General features: G+C 35.8%; 1 protein-coding gene across 5 annotated transcripts in view; it reads right to left on the reverse strand.

The window, feature by feature from the left end:
* Positions 1-449: 449 nt before the first annotated feature.
* C18H1orf141 (chromosome 18 C1orf141 homolog) overlaps positions 450-21,445 on the reverse strand; it is a 53,861-nt gene continuing 32,865 nt past the window's right edge. For 4 of the 5 annotated variants that reach the window (XM_046645693.1, XM_046645691.1, XM_046645694.1 and 1 more), the window contains exons 6-8: positions 5,240-5,309; positions 3,837-4,026; positions 450-2,135 (exon numbers count right to left, since the gene is read on the reverse strand). In XM_046645693.1, the coding sequence (XP_046501649.1) occupies positions 1,548-2,135; positions 3,837-4,026; positions 5,240-5,309 (848 nt within the window). In that variant the 3' untranslated portion in view covers positions 450-1,547. Of the gene's footprint in view, positions 2,136-3,836; positions 4,027-5,239; positions 5,310-11,532; positions 11,678-20,308; positions 20,377-21,445 lie in introns of all 5 variants that reach the window. The other variant, XM_046645695.1, reaches the window with a different exon arrangement.

The raw sequence follows: 21,445 nt of genomic DNA on the forward strand, positions 1-21,445 counted from the left end.
AGATTAGCCCTGAGCTAACATCTGTTGCCAATCTTCCTCTTTTTTCGCTTGAGGAAGATTAGCTCTGAGCTAAAATGTGTGCCAATCTTCCTCCACTTTATATGTGGGTCACTACCACAGCATGGATGACAAGTGGTGTAGGTCCACACCCAGGCTCCAAACCCTTGAATCCAGGCCACCAAAGCGGAATGCACTGAACTTAACCACTATGCCATGGGACTGGCCCCCCATCATTTCCTTTGTGATAGTAAATCACCCACTATTTTCTAGATTTTCAAATTTGTTGGCATAAATTTACATGTAATAGTGATTATGATTCTTTTATTCTCTCATATTTCTATGGTTATTTTTCTCAGTTGTAATCCCTCCTTCCTTTTAAATCAGGCTTGAGAAAGGTTTATATATTTTAAAAACAAACACACCAAACAATAACTTTTGTTATCCTTTTAAGCTATACTTTTATTTCTACTTAAGTATCTCTGATTTCTTATTCATAAATTCTTTTGGTTTATTTTATACTTTTTCTATTTTCCTAGGATGCAAACCTTGGGATCTTTTCACTAAGAAGGAGGAGAAGAAAAGGAAGAAGGAGGAGAAGGAGGAGGAGTCCGGAGTGGAAACAGATGAAACGGAGCAAGGTTACGTCCTTACCTTTGAAAGTTTCCAAAACACCCCAAAGCCTTCCCTTAACTGAAAGGCTTCTAATTAAACCCATGCTTTTCAAGCACTAACAATTAAGATTTTTAAAAGTCCTTGAACAAATGGATTACAAATGAACTTTTGAAATGCAACTTGTTTCTAAGTTGAGTTCTGTCTTTATGCTGTTGGGGTTAATGAGAAGTTGATGAGAAACAGTAAAATAGCTATGTGATAATATACTTAAAATGGTCAATACTTTATAGGATTTGCTGCCAAAATTATTTAGCTTATTAAAGATGAGTTATTCTTTTAAATTATTTAACAATTCAGAAAAAAGTCAAAGTTATGCTTGGAAAAGGCATTATATAGCAATGAAGTTCCAACGTCTACTAACAAACAGCTATTTGAAATTTTACAAAGACTTTTTAATTGCATGAGTTGCTAATGTAATACTATTTTCTAATTATTATCTAAAATACAGATATACAATTAATTCCACATGCAGCAAGTCAAAGGTACATTTATCAGATTTGATATTCAATTACAGAGCAAGGTAGTACTGTTATTTGGTGTCCAGTAGTAAATCAGTCTACGCCATTCTTGGTCCCCAACAGACTCTACTGTAGGAATGCTGATGGCTGAGGAATCTAATTGAGATAACAAAAGTTCATGAACAAGTTCCTCCTGTTGATAATTATTTCCTGATTTTGTCCTTGTATTTACTAAAAATGTTGGCTTTTCTTGAACAGACCACTGTTGATTTGTAACTCCAATTTCTATGCTTTGCTTTCTTACACCATCCATTAGAACGTTACTATTTAGATAAGAATTTCTTCCATGATCTTGGAACTCATGATTTGCTTCTTGCTACCCAAATATCGCTGTATACACAATATTTTGTGAGCTGTTTAATTTTCATTTGGCAAGTTTAACAAATCGTCCAGCGGCGTTACATTACTTAACTTATGGACTTCGAGTTTATTTTTTAAAGGCTTTGAGCAATATTTGACAGGTAAGGCACTAAATTTGCTCACTGGTTTTACTGTAGAAAGCATTCTTCCAAATTTGCTAGTTTTAGCACTCATTTCTTGAGTAAGAGTTTTTTCAAGGAAACCCACAAACTTTTTTGTTATGTTGGAAAAAGTCTGTGAGAAATTACAGAGTTTATTCCAGGATATGTTGTCAAATGTCTGCTTACTAGCTTCCTTCCTTGAGTTATCCTTGGCAGCTCTATGGTGCACATCAAAAGGCACAGCTTGTGTACCTTCCCTCCTTTCTGTCGAAAGAGCTCCTTTAGGTTTAGAAGGAGTAACAGATTGATAACTAATTAAAGATTTGAGAATTTCACGATTTCTTTCTAAAACCAAATTTGTTCTTTTATATGGGTAAATGTTTCTGTTTTCCATAGGATGGTAAGGAAGCCTATTTTTTGTCAAAAGTAACATTTGTACATATCCAGTCTCATGAAAAATTATGGGGTTTGTGTCCTTTTGTTCCTATGGATTAGAGAAAAGAGTACTTAGTTATCAGTCTATTGAGGCAAGAAGGCTACATGTATTTTTAAACATGAAAATAAAATGGTAAAAGATTCTAAAAATGACTACATAGAAGTTTTTAATACCGTTAACAATCATGATATTTGAACACACAAAAAAGATATACTCTTATGTGACATACTTCCTTCTCTTCTTAATACTCTGTTGAGATGTTAGAGGCAAAATCTAAACTTTTGGCCTCCTAAAACCCTTTTTGAAATAAAGTGGATATAAAGAAATAAATATATTTCTTAAATGCTTGAGTGTTGTCATTGGGAAATAGGAGAGTTGGTAGAATGGAACACTGTTCTGACATTTCTTAGATTTCCATGCCCGGAAACAAGAAGCATACCAAAAAACTGGATTGAGTCAAAGACCATAACTGATTACAAACAAAAATTAAAAGTCTGGATATCCTAATAAATAATTCAGAAAATATAAAATTATCTTTACAATGATTATTATTGTACCCCAACACTTAGTACATAAAAGGTGCTCAATACATAGCTTTGGAATAAAATAGCCAAAGTAATGGACTGAGTTAAAAATAGACTATTTTTATCACAGTAGTAGAAAATCTGTATGTATGAGCTACTCACTAAACTCCTTCCCATGTTTCCATTATAAGGTAAAATGATTAATTCCAAAGGAACCAGTCAAATATGCATATTGCCAGTATTTAGTTTGCAAACTTTAAGTCAATGATTGCTACTTTTCCTTTAGAAATATAATTAATAAAATAAGAAACAAGGATCATCAAATTGTCTGTTAGTGTACTTAGTGTGAAAGTTACATTAATGCCTATGATACTGAAAAGACAAAAGATCTAGCCTTGCAATCTAGTGGTGATGCCAATGTTATCCATTTAGGCAGAGTACTGGAGGTTTGTCATGTTGTTGGTCTGTCCACCACCTTTGGCATTTCCCACCTTATCAGTCTATGTCCCCTTAGGCAGAGGTATCAGCTGCCCTTGAAGTTAGGGCACAGGCATGTGACCTGGGCTCTGCCAATGAGATGCACCTGTGAGAGTCTTCAGCTCAGAAAAAGCAAGCACTGTGACCAACTGGGCCTTGTGAAAACTATTCTAGTGAGGATGGTGGTAGATATATCTAGCTTTGAAGGGCAGCAGTGGCAAAGGTCTTAGAAATATGTCCCCAGCCCAGCATCAGAATAGTAAACTGTTATCTGCTACAAAAGCCGCAGCCCCAAGGGAGCGGTCTGGGGCTGTAATGGTGTAACTCCTGACTGGCTAAGCTTGCAAGCCAGGTTGTCTCTGCAGCCTTCCTAGAGACTCTGGGAGCTACCAGACGGTCTATGAATGTATTTTCTGTTGAAATACCCAAAATAGATTGATAGAAAAGTGAAACAGCGGGCAGTCATTTTTTAAAACATCATTTGAATTTTATATTTATTTTATAATCAAGAAAATTCGAAAAAGCCTTCTTCATAAAGAAAAACAAAATTTTCAGCTGGTGCAAAGGACACCCCATTTTTGGAGTGGTGATTCTAAAAAGAGCATTAAGAATTGGTGTTGTCGTCACTTCAGAATGTGAAACCAAGAGGTCAGAAGGATTTATCAAAGCTCTGGTCACTAGAATCTAAGATTCCCACAAGTAGTAATAATACATGTGTTTGCTCAAGAGTAGTAGATATTCTTATTACCATGTGAGAAGTTACTGTCTTTGCTGGACTAATGTTGATTATCTTGGCATTTGGCTTTTTCAATTCATCCTCGAAGCACAAGGGGAGCAAGCTTTTCTTTCTAACTAAACAATACTCACTTAATTGGTAATTTGTGGTGGATTTATTTTCTTTTGTACTAGAATCGTTCGTCTGCAGAGGAGATTTTCTTCTGAAAATGAACACAAGTTCAGCGTAAATGTTCACAGGGCTGATCTCAGCTTGTCAGTTCTTGTCTGTCTCCCCTAGTCCTCAAAGGCACTGCCAACACCTCCCCCAAACCCTCTGCCACAGACTTTCAACCTGACAAGACCATCCCTTCCTGCCTGGTTTGTAGGGGAAATAGCAAAATCAGAGGCGGAAGCAAGACAGTAAGATGTGTGCCTCTTTGGTTTTTGAGTAGGGAGGAGGGGTGTTATGTAGAAAGAGGAGAAACAGCAAAAGTAGAGAGAAATTTGCCACATCCTTCACTGAGATTCTGGGAGACAAGTGCTTCGCAGGGCAGCTTCATGCCAACGTAGGCTGGCCCCAGCTTTGTTAACAGGATGGAATGGTGTGGTTAGGCAGAGAGAGGACACAGTTTCATTCCAGATCTCCCTTGGGTCACATGTGACATGGATACTGACTTTAGGCTTGTCAAGGAGCTTGCCATTGCAGAGGGCTTTGCCATAGCAAAGCCTTGGCATAGGTAAAGGACAGGTTAAGGACAGATGAAGGACATGACAGAGACTCAGAGAGTTCCACCATACTAATGAGAGTTGAGAGTAGCCCCTATCTAAGTTCAGAGAGAATAGACCAGAAGTTCATGAGCTGCAGATGTCAGCAGCCACAGAACATGTAGGAATGAGACCAGTGGTACAAGGGCAGTGACCAACATTCTTGGTCAACTCCCTCTTAGTGTCACTAAGTCCACTGAGCTGCTCATTCATATACTCAGATACCATCTTAGAAAGAAACAAAGACAGAGCTCAACCTAAAGAGGCTATACCTTATTGCTCCAAAGTTTAAAACACGCTGGACTAATACGATTTTTTTCATCACACAGAGTTTTAGGATCTCGTGAGAAAGAGCACATCCATGTTGCAGTGAAATTAAATTTTTGTCTCTACTACAAAAACACAATTGTATTCTCTCCCTTTAATTTTCCTTGTTTTTCTCTCCATTTGACTGTAAACTTGCAGCAGAGAGAACCTGTGCTTAAGGTCTGAATGTGATGCTGACTAGCTGAGCAATCTTGGACCAGTCATTGGCTTACAGCATGGCCTAAATGGTAATAGGAAGTCAGAAGAAATTCTTTCTTGTCTACTAGAAAATAAAAGCAGAACTCTTCCTATTACAAACATCATTGAACAGAATAAAACATTAAAAATTTTAAAATAAATTACCTTTTATTTACATAATCTTCTAAGTGACCAACCAAATCAAATGATTCCCTAGGTTTTTTGTCAGTTTGAGCTGAAATTATAAAAGATTTTCATCAAAGACATATAAATATTATGGCATTTAGAAAATACCTTATATAAAATATTTTACAATGTAAAATAACACATGGAAACCACCTGGTATAGTGCCTGATCTGTCATAGCTACTCAGTAAAACTTCTCAAGTGAACAAGATAGAACTGGAGAAGATCAAGAATCTAATGTTTGGCTAAGACAGATCAAACAGAAAACTGGTCTTGGAGATTTTTGTGAAAGAAAGGCATTCCCAAATTTTCATGTCTCTCAAATATGTAAAGCCATCACTGGCCAGCAGGAAGCCTCAGATGGTTAAACGCTGGTGGCATGGAGGGAAGTGAGTTAGCAGGTGGCAAACAGATCTTGCCACCAGGCTTTCAGAAAGTGTCAGAGGTTGAACTCTTCCAAACATGCCTGGTGGCCATTCCAGTATTTCTCTACTTTCTTAAGAGTGTTCCCAGACACACGTGCTACTAGCAATAAATCCAGCTTTCTCCTTGTCCTCAAGTAGTTTCTATTCTAGCGGAAAGCTTCCTAACCTTTCCACATCATGGCAAACATTTTAATTCATGTTCTTTGCACAGTACACTGGGATAAACATTTGAGTGCACTTGTAGCCAGGCTACCTCGCGGCCAACCCAGCAGTCTTTGAAGGCTGAAAATATTTCAGCACATCTTTAACACCTTCGAGCACAACAGGTGACCACAGTATATTGGTTGGGGAGCTCCATTCTAAAAGGAAGAAATAGCCAATAAACAAGCAAACCAACCAACATACAAGTAGATAAAATAATTTCAACTACTTGTGAGTATTATGGAAAAATATGAACATGGTACTTCACCTAGGGTGGCCACAAGCGGTCTCTCTCAGGGGGGGATATTTGAGTTGAAATCTGAGAAAGAGAACGAGGCAGCCAGGTGAAGAGCTGGAGGAACAGACTACTAGGCAGAGGGAGCTAGGGTAAAGGTCTCATTGTGCAATCAGCTTGGAATGCTGAAGGCAGCGAAAGGCCAGCATTGCTGGAGTGCAGGAGTGAGGGGGAGAGTAGGGTAAGATGAGATAGGTAGCAAATCATATAAGACCACATAAGCCATAGTGAAGAGTTAAGATATTATTCTGGTTATAATAGAGATCATTTGGAGAGTTTTTCATGGAATAATAAAGTGGTTTGATTTATTCTTTGGAAAGGTCACTCTGCCTGCTCAGAGATGAACAGTCTGTGGAAGTCAGGGGGAATGTGGATGGCAAGAGTGGCAATGGAGTAACAGTTAAGACTGTTGCTGTGGTCTAGATAAGACATGTTGGTGGATTAGAAAAGGATTGTAGCAGAGTGGGTGGTGGGCTTCAGCTTATATTTTGGAGGTAGATCGAACTATATTGACTGGTGGATTGGATATGGAATATCGGGGAAAAAAGAAATCAAGGATGATTTCTAGATTTTTGGCCTCAGCAATTGGGTAGATGCCATTTACAGAAATGGGAAAGGCAAACGGGAGGAAGACAGATGCACTGCCCGAAATAAGGGGCTGGGTGGAGGTTCCCTGGCTTGCGAAAAGAGACTAGAAATCAATCCTTCCCACTGCCAACTGGGGACCAGGAACTAAGTCAAACCACACCGAGGCATGATGACTGGATCTGCCATATCCCCAGTATCTCCCAGAGGGGGAGCCCCATTCACAACTTTCAAATCTAGTTTGGCCTGAGGGCCATGAGGTCTGAGTGGCAGCAATGGGTGGTAAAACGTCTAGAAAGGAAGGAGGAAGGTGAAGTGGGTGAGTGTTGAGGGAAGAGAGAACCTTCTAAAAGTCTAAAACACTGAAAAATATAAAGCTAAGAAAGACAATCAGCAAAGTCAACAAATAGAAGATAAATTTGGCAATAAAATTAAATAGAAAAACCTAAAAACAACTTTAAAATTCTTACCATATCTCAATTCTATGGTGTATGTTAGCATTCTGTCATAGTTTAATTGACAGTATCATTGGTGACATCTTAGAGTTGATAAAATATGGCATGTTTAGGAACTTCAAAGACACAAACGAAAAACTATTCACATAAAAACACAAGATATGGTGAGATAAAAACAGGCTGAAGTGAAAAAAAAAAAACAGAACAAGTCAATATAAAAACACTTGGAAATCTTGGAAATAAATAATATAACTCTGGATTACAGAACCAAACAGAGAATTAATGAATTGGAAGAAAACACCAAGGAATTCACTAAGAATGCACAGACAGATAAATGAAAAATATGAAAGAACCATTAGAAGACATGAAAGATAGATTGAAAGACAAACACTTTGTCTAATAGTTCTGGAAGAGGAAAATGTAGGAAATGGTGGAGAATCTATATTTGAAGAGAGAATGGCCAATAATTCTAACTAACAGAAGTGTATTTCACAAAGTGAGGATGAGAGATAAGAATAAATCTATACCTACATGCATTGTAGTGAATGCAGATCATAAAGAATGCAGAGAAAATTCCCGAAATTACCAGAAAGTAAAGGAATGACATTAATTGTCATTCTACAAAGGAGTGACAATTAGACCAAGAGGAGATTTCTAACCTATAATTGATTCCAGAAGCGAATGAGGCTGTATCTTTAAAGTGCTGAGAGAAAATAATTTTCAACCTAAAAATCAATATCAACTAAACTGTTATTCAAGAGTGACAGCAAAATAAAGGCACTTCCAGATATACAAGGATCAAAAAGAGTTAAGAACCAACAACTCATCATTGAAAGAACTATTAAAGGATGTCATTCAAGAAAAATAAAAGTGAACACAGATGGCAGGATGCAGGAAACAATGATGAGCACAGAATCTGATAAATTATTTATATATTTAATTATAACATAATTCATGACTTTAAAAACTAATCTTAGTTTGTATTTTAAATGAAATATTATTAATATTCCCTGCATTTATACAAACACTTTTCTCATTATTTTAGATTATTAAATATTAAATTATTTTCTGTTGATTATTTTAGATGTAACAGATTATTTTAATTTATTATATTTTTGGTGTTTTAGACTTTTTTAGTGTTAGTCTTTGTTTTCTTTTCAATTTACCTTTATTGAGGTATAATTTACATACATTTAAATACACACATTTTAAATGTACAGTTTGATGATTTTTGACAACTATATATATATTAATGCAATCATCACCAAAACCAAGATGTTGAGCATTTCCAGTATCTCCAGATAGTTTCCCCACTCCCCGTTCAGTCACTTCATTCAACTTGTTCTGTTCTCCTCTTCAAACACACTGGTTAACTCAATGTGGGATATCTATTTTCTCCCCTCAATCTACTGTCTTGTCTAATCTAGCCACATTTTTGTGCCTTCACATGGCATTCTATGTGATTTTCCTAAAAAATGTTTTTAGCTCAGATAGCACAATTTCATCCTTGACAATTACTTTTTATATTTTCAAATCTTATTTCATAAAATTCTTATTTTCTTTAGTTTCTTGAGCACAAAAAATGATTATTGTCTAAATTATCTCCTGTTGTATGGGGTACAAAAAATGTGACCGTCAGCTATCTTTTAAATTATTTCCTTTTTTGGCTACAGAATCTCTGATACGTCCCATGTTTTGTTTTTGTCTTTCTATCTACTCACCTTTGACTCAGGACACTGAAACCTGGGCTTGATATTAGTCCAAAAATAATAGGGCTACATTTTCTTTGGATGCTCTCCTTGTTTACCTGAGGACTGTTAAATTCTCCCCTGAGAAATTAACGTGTAAATCCAGATATTTTTTCTGTATCTGCCTGAGTAGACTGATGGGGGAGCTGGAGCCCTGAAAAATCATGGGGAAACCTGTTTCTGAGCACTGCATGTGTGTGAGACCTCTTCATGACTCTGCTGTGGTGGTGGTGGAGAACACTGTCCATTTATGTGCAAGGTGCCATTTGGGTTCCAGTTTTTTACCTCTCTCTTGGGCTAAGCAATTTGGTTTTGAGAGGAACTTAGTCAAAGAAAGGCCTCGTGGCTCTTAGGCTGTTTGATGGGGACCTATGTTTTTCTTCACGCAGTTATCTTGGTGGCTATTATTCACACTTGCAAAGATGGTTCCTAGGAAATTCCATCATGTCTCTTCTGTTGTCGACCCTCCTTGCACGACTTGACTCCTCCAATTTAGGAGGTTTTCCCCCTAACTGAGTACATCTGAAGCAACACTAGGAAGCCAGGGAAATAACTGACTAAGTGTGGTCATTACGTGTTTCTCAAAACACTGCTAAGACAGACTTGGAGTGCTGCTGACTTGGAATTCAAGGGGGAGGATTTTCCATCTCTCCGTGACCCACCATTGGTTAACTCCTTTTCTTTGAGTGCGTGTGTGTGTGTGTGTGTGTGTGTGTGTGTGTGTGGTGGGAGGTGATGATTAACGGGAATATTTTTAGCATATCTTCTACTAGCTCTTTCAATATTCTTCCTTCCTCTCAGGAGACGGAATTGTGAATCAACTTCTAGAAAATTCTTTCAAACTACTTCATATTGTAATATGCAGCAGATTTTTTTGAGTTTGGGATTAATGTCCTAGTTTCAATTTAACGAATTTTTCTTCTTTTTCTTTTCATTTTGGTCAAGATAAACTTATATTTATGTTGCCAACGTTCCCAGAAGTCTTAATATGGGACTTTGATAAAAGAACTATAATGCCCCTTCTGTAGAGAAACTTAAGAAATTTTACAAAGGGAAATTTGCTTTGCCGACAGAGTAGAACACCCTGCCGCTGCTTTCAGGGAACACTTGAGAGAAGATACAGCATCTGAGTGGAGTCTTAAAGAATAGTGTGGGAAACAGAGGATTGCCTACTTAACAGTCCCTTCATCTCTTTTTTTGCTATCTTATTCATCTTCCTCCAAGCAACCATGTCGTTCAAGGGAGGCTGGGCTCCTTCCTAACTCAAGGGAGTGAATCTTGAACATTCTAAGCCTGTGTTTTCAAAATGTGAGCCACAACCCATCAACTTAGACAATAAATCAATTTAGTATCTCCTGACTAGCATTTTAAAAATTGAAATAGAATGAGTGCATCACATGGATCCTTAGTAATAACTGTACAAAACACTAAATTACTGCAATCAAGTTCAACTAGCAGAGAAAAACAAATAATTAGGGCTCCATGAATCTGAATCTTCTGCTCTGTGTGTGTCTGTGTGTGTATTAGACTGGGATATAAAAAGTATTTCTTACTGTGACTTATGTTAAAAGTTGGAAACTAATCTAAGGCGACAATGATTTGTTGGTTTAGATAGGGGTGCATGAAGCAATTCCAGCCAGGGAGTTACAGGGGAGGTCTGCTGGGGGTGCTTTGGGGAATATTGTCCTCATTCTTACAAGGGACCAAAGAGCTTTCCTCCTTTTCAGTGGATGTTGTTACCCATACAAGTTCTCTTGAACAGCAGTCACCATATTGTACAGCAAGGCTAGGAGGACAACTACTTGCTAAGACAGTTAAGGAAAGTTGAGAAAGGATAGAGGAACTGGGTATTTGATGGCATCATTAACCCCCTGAATTAACCAACCCTGGAACAGCCTTACTAATGGACTTCTTCTCATTTGAGATTATACATATCTTTATTGTTTAAGCCACATGTAGGCAGATTTTCTCTTAATTGCAGCTAAAAGTGTCCCAACTATTAAAGATGAATAGGAATCTATCAGGTGGGGAAGTATAATACGAGCATAGAGAACAGAATGGATCAAATCACACAGTAGTTGGAACAGACTGTTCAGTGCGTCTGGAATCAATATGGATAAAGAGATAGAATGAATAGAGTCTGGAAAGATCTTATATACCATACTAAGTAATCTGAACTTTACCATTTTTATGATAGGAAGTCTTTAGATGTTATTAAGTAGTGAAATACATGGTAATATGATCCTTGGTTAAAGATTTTCTTGGGGCCGGCACTGTGGCCCAGTGGTTAAGTTCACCCCCTCCGCCTCGGCGGCCCGGGGTTTCACCGGTTGTGATCCCGGGCGCAGACATGGCACCGCTCATCAGGCCATGCTGAGGTGGTGTCCCGCATAGCACAACCAGAGGCACTCACAACTAGAATATACAACTACGTACTGGGGGACTTTGGGGAGAAGAAAAAAAAAAAAAGAAGAAGATCGACAACGGTTGTTAGCTCAGGTGCCAATCTTAAAAAAAAAAAAAGATTTTCTTAACACTTACGTCTTAAAGTTAAGAGTATATACCTGTAAATAAAGCAGAGTCTTTTTCCTTCTTATAAGCATTCAATTGGACGGTGGGTACAGGAGAAAAGACTGTAGAACCCAATGTTCTTCCACATGCTCGTCTAGGCTGTGAATATAGATGATGCACAGGCCTAGCATTTTCCACCTAGACATCAGGAAAAGTGGGAAACTATCTTAGAAATTATTTTTTCCATGTGTATATGGATAAATAATTTATAGTTAATTATTCACATTTGGAATATGTAATTATGATGACTAACAGCTGTCTAGTTCTTTAAATACTTTCAAACACAATGTTTATTTAATCCTCAAAAAAAAAAAATAACCCTATGAGTTGGGTGTTATTACCACTTCATGGATGAGGAATGAAATCAACAGAAATTTTAAAATTTGCCTATGCTCACACTTTTCACTAACTTTTATTTCCTTTGTCTCTAAAACATAGAGTTTATCTGCATATAAAATTTATTTCTCCAAATGCAAAGAAAGTCTAAAGTTTAAATACTGAGAAAAAAAGCCCTCTCCGTGTGAACAGAAACTTTATTGTCTCATACATAGAGTAGGTACAGCAGAATAGTTCCGAGCAAAGAAAGAGAAACTTGAAAAAAATGATCCAGTTTTTCCTGGGTTAGGGTCTCACATTGGATCCATATATTTTTACTGAAACACAAATATCTAAATATCCAAAAATCTACATGCACATATAAGTACAAACTGCATAACTTATGATTCTCCATCAACAAACCAAACAAACATTTGTTTAGCACTCACAATTTTTTTTCACACCAGACACTATATATTTAGTTCTGGATAATATGAGATAGGAATAAAGCATATGACAAAAATCTAGGCCACAAAGAGCTCACTTTCTTATTGGATAGGTATGATTAGCATACATGGAACATTAGTAAATAATGTAATAGGGTAATATCACTAAGAACCAAGCTGATCAATAAATGAGGAGGAGTTCAGACGAGAGGGATATCAATTCCGTGGAATAGACAGGGAAAATTTTATCAACGAGGAAGAACTTAATTCTAGGATTTGGAGATGAGGGCATTTCCAGAGAGGCATATGACATAATGACATATGACCAATGACATAAACCTGGAGTATTCATAAGACGGTCAAGAAAACAGCATATTTAGAGCAAGAGGCATTTATCATTTATTGAGTATAGGAGACAAGTTTGAAGAGGTAAGAAGAAGAGTTGTGAGAGGGACAGACTACAGATGTCTTGAAAGTCAAACAGAGAAACTTTAACATAAAGAAAAATCACCCAAATTGACTTGAGAAGTAGTAGAAAATTTGAACATACCAATAATTCTTAAAAGAAATGTAAATGAGTCTCAAATAACTACCTTCAAAAACAGTAACCAGACCCAAATAGATGTATCGATAAAAATCTTTCAAACTTGTATGCAACAAATAATTATCATGCAATATAATATCAATTAAATTAAAAAGTAAACAACAACAACTTTTCAGTTCTTTTTATAAGCTGGCGTAGTCTTGATACCAAAGTCTGAAAAGATAATGCACCAGAAGAAGCATATAAGCTAATTTCACACATGGCTTCAGGAGTTTTTGCAAATTCAAAATAAAATACTATTCAACAGTATACTAATAGAACAGTTAATAATGGCCAAATAAGTCATCAAGAAATTAAAGTTTCCCAATAGATATATTGTCACAATTCATCACCAAATAGGTCAAAGGAGAAAAACAATGTAATTATTTTAATAACTACAATATTTAAAATAGAGTTGATAAATTCAACAACCATCATTGATAAAAACTGTAATAAAATTACAAAGAAAGAATACTTTCTTAATACGATAAAGAATATCTTAGCATGATTTTAAAAATTATATAAAACCGACAGCCATAGTTAACGATAATACACTAGTCTATGGCATGACAAGAGTGACACCTATCACCACTATTTTTTATAAATGTTTAAGAAGTATTGAGCAATGCAATAGGAAAAGATAATGGAAGTAGTAAAAACTCTGGAGAATTCTGATTCAGGATGACTAAGCCCCTGTCAGATCCACTCTGTCTCGGATAACAACTATAATAAATTCTAGACAAAATACTCTAGAAAAAATACACACACACACACACTCACACAAATTACCTGAGGGTCCTGGAGAGTAAACAAAAGCAAGTGACAAAGAAAAAGCATTAAAAGTTGGAATAACTGACTTACATGGGACAAAGTTGCCATTTTTATGGCTTTTAGCTTGAAGGCAGGCTGAAGTTGGCATTGCACGGGGCATCTAAAACTCTAATAGAATACTTTCTTTCTGGCCAGAAGAACCAGAGGACAAAGTTCAGGGCAACCAAAGCTGTTGGAAAGTGAGAAGGGAATGACAGAAAAAAGAGAGTCAAAGATGGTAGCCCTACCACCTTCCCAGTATAAACTCTGTCCAAGTCTCTCAGCGATGCCTGAATCACACATGTTTAGGGAAAACTGCAAGCATCCCAGCTCGGGATAAAAGAACTGAACTGAAATCTGAACTTCTGCTCAAGAGACAGAATTTATATTTTGAGCCCAATCAAGTTAATTGACTGCTAAAACAGAAGCATCACTACTCTTTGTAGAAATATAACAGACTCCAGAGTCTCCATATTGTAACAGTCATAATGTTCAGGACAAATCCAACTTGAGGTACAAAGAATCAGGAAAATGAAACCTAATTTCAAAAGAAAAGACAATTGACTGAGACCAACCTTGAAATAAATGACCCAGATGTTAGAATTAACAGATTTTAAGGCAGCTATTATAACTATGCTCAATGAGAAAAGTAAAATATGCTCACAATCAGTGAAAAAAGGGGAAATCTTATCAGAGAAGTAGAAACTATCTTTAAAAACGGAAATTCTAGAACTAAAAAATATAACACTTGAAATAAAAAATTCACTGGTTGAGCTTAAAACAGAATGGAGATAATCAGAGGAAAGAGGTAGGAAAATTTAAGATAGATCAATAGAAATTATCTAATATTAAAAAAAGAGGAAAATATTTTTTAAATAAAAGGGATTCAGGGACCCGTGAGACAATAATGAAAGCTCTGATATATGTACAATAAGAATCCCAGAAAGACAGGAGAGGTAAAATGAAGTAGAAAAGTATCAAAAGAAATACTGGTCAGAAGTTTCCTTAATTTGATGAAAGACATAGATTTACAAATTCCAGAAGTTTAGTGAACCCAAAGCAGGATAAATATGAGGAAAACCATGCTTAGGATCATAGGCATATAGGTTTTCAGCAGACAACGTAGATTTTCCCAGCAGAGAAAAACAAGTTACATACTGGGGAACAATTCAAAATACCCCTGACTTCTCGTCAGAAACTCTGGAAGTCAGAACTATGAAAGCCAATAGACATTGGAAGATCACTATTAATATGTTGAAAGAAAAAACCCAAAAACTATCAGCCAGAATTTTGTATCGAGCAAAACTTTGCTTCAAGATCCCTAAGACACTTTCAGGTAAAAGAAAACAGAGACTTTGCTGCCAGCAGAACTTCACTGCAAAAATGCTTAAGGAAGTTCTTAGGCTGAAGAGAAATGATACCAGATGGAAATGCATCTTCAGGAAGTACTGAAGAGCATCAGCTCTGATAAATATTTGGTTATTTTTTATTCTATTACTCTCTTTAAAACGTATAGGATTGCTGAAAGCCGAAATTATAATATCATCCTGTAGGTTTTATAGTAATACTTATGAAACTATACTATGAAGGATGTAGGTAGTAAATGGATTTATAAAATTAAAAAGCTTCTAAATCTTTATGGGAAGAAGTACAATTTTACCTAAGACAGAAAAATCAGTAAAGACACAGATGATCTGAACAAAACTAACAATCACTGTGACTTAATTCATAGGTATAGTTACATATTTATACATCTATAACAGATAGAGGTACTTCTATATTTATAAGTATACTTATAGAATACTACACCGTATAACTGCTGAAAACACATTCTATTCAAGTGTACATAGTACTTTGAATAAGATAGACATAAGCTGAATCTTGAAACCAGTCTCAATAAGTTCAGAAAGACTGAAATCGTATAGAATATGTTCTCTAGCCACAAAAGAATTAAATTAGAAAACATTAACAGTAAGATATCTAGAAAAACTCCAAATATTAGGACATTCTACAACATACTTCTGAAGAATCCATATCTCAAAGAAGAGATCCTAGGAGAAACTAATAAATTTTCAAAATGAATGATGGTGGAAATATAACATATCAAAATTAATGGAATTTCAGTTAATGGCACCATTGTTTATCCAGTTTTCCAAACAAGTAACTTGGGAATTATTATTTTAAGCACCACATCCAGCCAGTTAAAAATTCTGTGAAGTCTAACTACTTAATTTCTCTCCAATCAGTGTCTTCCACTACACTCCCTTTCCTACTACTTGGGGTCGGTCCCTCACCATCTCTTACCTTGAAGATTTATGGCGAAGCTACGGAAACAGATGATGTATTTGTGTAAGACGCATTGTAGTGAAAGTCAAACCAGAAATTACTGAAGGAGCATGGCCTTTCAGGAGCCAGTGTGAACGCAGGTGAAGGGAAGTGGCAGATGTTCATTTTGAAGAGGAGTGGTCCTTCTGAGTCAAGAGGGTGGACCAGGCCATTTACAGCCATGCCCTACTGAGATCCCTTTACAATTACGGCAAAGGAATAAAAAAAATAATCAACCTACAATAGAAAGAGAACAGGGAGGGGTGTGTGTGTGTGGTGCACGTGCACCACATTTGAGCGCGGGTGCACACGTGTGTGTGTGTTTGTGAGAGAGAGAGAGAGAGAAAAAGAGAGAGAGAGAGAGACTTAGAAGTCAGCCCAGCCCATAAGAGATTTCAGACAAATTTCTGAAAGACAGAAAGTTAATTGAAGCTTTAAGTACAGTAGCAGAGTCACTAAAAAAATATTATGCTATCTTTCTATCTTTCTGAAGAGACTTCAGGCTTAGAGTTGTCAGGTATAGATTGTGGGAATGAGAACAAAAGTTGTAAAGAGATAGGTTAACTGAAATTGTGTCTGCGGAATTTCTGAACCATTTGCCACTTCCCGCATCTCCCAGCTACACTATCCCACACACAGAGTTACAGGCAGTGGTATTTAATTAATCCTAGGCTAACATAAGTGTCTTTCTCTTGATAAACTTCCTGCCAATGTGGGTTTGGCTCCCCAGAGTAAAACTCTCTTCATGTTAGGATCCAAAGGCAGGGCTACCAGGCAAACTGCCTCCTCTCTACCTTCCTACTCTAAAATAAATCTAGCTGGTTGAGAACTCTGCTATATACACAGACCAGTTAGCTTTCAATTCTGGAGAGGGGCTTATTTGTAAAATCAATGGCAGTTTCATAGAAACATTAACCTACATCTTCATTCTTAAATACGAACAAATGAAGATTTACCAGATATGATAAAAAATCAGCAATTTCAAAGATACATATCATGATCAACGAAAGGAACACTGACACCAGAAGAAATAGATTATTCAAGAAACAGAAAATAGCTTAAAAAAATAAACTCTAATATCCTCAGAAAAATTTGCGAACAAATGTAACAGGATTCTATGGAAACAAAAAAACCCCCAAGAACAAGAAAGAAACACTGGAAATTTAAAATATGATTTCTGAAATAAAATGCAGTAAAGAGACCAGGAGAAAGAGTTAAGGAAATTTCCCATAATAAAGAGCAAAATTTCAAAGAGACAAAAAAACAGAGAAAAGCAAGATAGAGAATCAACCCAAGTCTAATATCTAACCATTAGAGAATGGAGAAAATAGTGGAAAGGAAATTAGAAAAAAAAGTAATAGACATCTTAAGACCCAAAGAAAGACATCTGACTTAGGGAAGGGTCCATTGAGCACTGAACAGAATAAATTGAAGTAATTACCACACTGAGGCATATCCTCAAGATAACTTAAAACAACATTGATAAAGAGAAGATCCTAAAAGTTTCCAGATAAAATAAAATATGGTCACTTACAAAAGACTGAGAACTTCTCATTAGCAACATTCAATGGCATAGGACAGAGGAGCACTCGCTCCAAAGTTTAGAGAAAATACGATTTTAAACCTATAATTCTAATCCAAATTATCAATCAAGTATATGGAAAAAATAAATACATTCCCAGACATCCATGTACCATTTCTAGGGAAGTTTCTTGAAGATACATTCCAGGAAAATAAAGATGAAATCCAAGAAGAATAAGAAGACACAGGATACTAGAATCTGGCTACTAAACCAAAAGTGGAATGACACAGTGACAACAGCAGAGCACCCTTAAAAGCAATGGGTCAAATTTAGAACAAGAAGTCACTGGGCTCCATGAATAATTCCTCGAAGAGGATTGGAATGGATTATGCTCAACAGAGAGAAAGAGTAAGGAAGCTTGACCAAATTCACATATAGTAAGAAAGTTACATGCTTCTTTTTGGGAGGCTGTGTATCTTAGAGATAAAGAGTATGAATCAGACCGCTGGGTTCTTCCTGGTTCTGTCACTTATAATTTGATCTCAGCCAAGATGCTTATCTTCTTTGTGCCTCTTTTTTCTGATCTATCAAATAGGAATAATAACACTACTTACTTCACTGGGTTGTTGAGGATGTAATTTATATGTATTTATGTATATATATATATTTGAACAGCGCTTGGCACACATAAGTGCTATATAGATGTTTGTTCTTATTCTCCACAAGAAAAGAGAAAGGCAACTAGAAGCTCCAGAGAAAAACACAAAAGTTTACAAGATAGTCAAGGTCTAAATATGAGGGAAACTAAAATATGGAATCACTTTTGAGTAACTGATGGAAAATAAGAAAGGAGAGTCTATTGTTTTCATATTATACCCATTGAGAAGAAATGTAATGCCAGCACATCACTTTGTCCTACAATGAATGATCATTTACAATGTCACAGTAACACAAATGCTGTTCGTAGCATTTTGAATTTTAGAATTAACCCACAGACAAGACATAAGGGCTTAATCAGAGTTTCAAGGCTGAATATAATCATTGACCTAAAAAATGTAAAAGTAAAAATATATTTGACCAGGGACAAAGGTGTGAAGGAGAGCTGGAGGAAAGGATGAGACTGCTAAGATCTTCATCTTATATAAAGAGGAGTCAGGAGGTAGTGATTAAAGTTGATGGAAAAAAAAAAAACATGCAGATATTTATTTCAAGATACAACAGTTAACAACACAAGCAAAAAAGTAACTTTCAAAGATTCAGAAGAAGAAAGAAGGGGAGAGGTGAGATGCAGAGCAGTGTAAACAAGCTAATTCAAATCTTTTTTATTAATAATTCAGTGGATAATGTTTCAAGTTGATACATTTTTAAAAAACAGCAGTAGAAGCTCATTTTTTAGAATTATGGAGTTAATCATAAGAGGAATTGAAACTCAAAAAGGTTAAACATGGTTGCCTCTGAAAAAGGAACTCAGAACAGGAACTACAGGACGGAAGGGCTCTGTGTTCTTATCAGCCTTTCTGTGTTATTTAGTTTTTAAAGTCATATGCATATTTTAATTTGTTTTTAAAAATTTAAATGTTATATGTTTTATATAAGATGCTAGTAAATTTATTATGATGAGCAAACTTATTGTGACATTATAATATATATTTCTTGGGAGATGTATTAAACGCGAACCTAAATAAACCATGCAGATGAGGATAAACCAATAATCTGGATAGTGGATCTTGTCAATATTTTTCAAAATTATAAAAGGCAGGAATATGCAACAAAAATCACAACGTGTTATTAACTATGGTCCGAAGTATGTTTTTTTCCATGTTTTATTTTCTATATTGGCAATAATTGGGATTAATAATAGTATAATTAATAACTAAGAGATTCTCTTAAATTGACTTTCCTTTGCTGATTCTCTGGATTAATTTCTCCTTCTAGTCTCCTAGATAAAATCAACTGAATGATATCCGAGGTGTGCTCAATACTCAGGGCTGGTCAGCTACTTTTCAGTATGCCCATGAACCTATGCTCAAGTGGTTATCAAAAGTCAATACTCTGGGGCTGACCACGTGGCTGAGTGGTTAAGAACATGCGCTCCCCTTTGGCAGCCCAGGGTTTCGCCAGTTTGGATCCTGGCCGCAGACATGGCACAGCTCATCAGGCCACATTAAGGCAGCATCCCACATGCCACAACTAGAAGGACCCACAACCAAAAATATACAACTATGTGCTGGGGGGCTTTGGGGAGAAAAAAGCAGAAAAAAGAAGAAGATTGGCAACAATTGTTAGCTCAGGTGCCAATCTTTAAAAAAAAAGTCAATACTCTTAGTCCCAAACCTGTTTATGGTAGCTGTTATTGTAATCATATAATTTAAATAACTATAGCATGCTCAAAAAATGGTCTTGGCTACACATCAAAAGATTAACAAATGGATGTATATTTTCATATTTTTAATTAAAATAAAATATTTAAGTTATGCATAACTTAAATGTTTTTTATGATGTCCTCTCTTAACTGACTTTATGATAATTGCTGGCCCTCATCATACGCAATAAACAATTTCTACTATAAAGACTGTCCAACAAATAATGTATTATTTTCTCTATTATCCCCATACATAAAGTCTCATATAATATTAGAGATAAAATCACTTTAAAATTTTATGTTTTTGAATCCCATTTGAATTTGGGATTTATAGGAGCATATATAAAATTATTAGGGCTGATTTGAATTTCTATTAAGCAATTCTAAGCATACAAATCAAATTTACCTCAGTTGTATCCTTAAGATAATGAAGAGGTCTGATAGACCTTGATTTTGAATTTTCTTCTACTGGCCCTAAAGAAACAAATTGAAACACAAATGATACTTCCGTACTATTAGACTACCTCTAATTTAACTCAACAAACCATTTTCTTAAGTCATAGTATACTTTTGAGAAATGTGGTTCAATAATCTTATTTGCTTCTATACACATTTGCTTTTACATTTTTAGAGCTAAATATAGAATAAATGTAAATCTAGAATAATTTGCTTTAAAAATGAATTTCTACCTTAACAAAAAAAAATTTTAAGTGAATTTCTATTGATAAAATATAACTTTTGATTATTTAGTATTATACAATAAAGCTATATCTTCTTGGGAAAAAATGAATTTCTAAATAAAATAAAATCATAGATGATAGTCAAAGCAATCTTTTCATTAATTCTTTTAAAAAGAGAAGAATTCCCTTAACCTGAATCCCCCCCATCTCCAATTATGAGTTTTATTAATCTGGATTATCATTTACTGGATTTTCTTAAGGTAGGTATAGTGTACGGTCAAGCATACAGACTTTAAATTTAGACAGCTTGAGACCAAAACCTACTTTTTTTGTGTGAGTTATGTAGGCTTAGGAAAGTTATTTAACCTCTTTGAGACTGTTTTCTCATATGTTAAGTGAAAATAATATTACTTATCTTATACGGATGCTGTGAGGATTAAATGAGATAATAGACGTAAGAAACTTAATAAGGTTTCTGGTATTCATTCAATCAACACTTATTTGTTGGTCACCTACTATATGCCAGGCACTGGGTTTGGACTCTGGAATTGTGATTCCTACCCAATAATGTACAGATTTTCGTGGGTAATACAGAAAACAAGCAAAGAAACAAAGGAGTGAATAGCTATAAATTGAGATACGTGCTGTGACAGAAATAGATAGATTTTGTTTCGGGAGAGTAATAGAAGGAGGTATAATTTAGACAGAATAGTTGTTACACAGCCTCCCCGCCCTGCCCACCCCCATCCAAATTCATATCTTAATCCTCCATGTGATGGGATTTGGAGGTGGGGCCTTTGGGAGGTAAATAGGTTTGGGTAAGGTCATAGGGGTGGAGCCCCCACAGGAGAGTAACAGGGCGA

The sequence above is a fragment of the Equus quagga genome, chromosome 18 (assembly GCF_021613505.1).
Source record: "Equus quagga isolate Etosha38 chromosome 18, UCLA_HA_Equagga_1.0, whole genome shotgun sequence".
NCBI classification, from domain to species: Eukaryota; Metazoa; Chordata; class Mammalia; order Perissodactyla; family Equidae; genus Equus; species Equus quagga.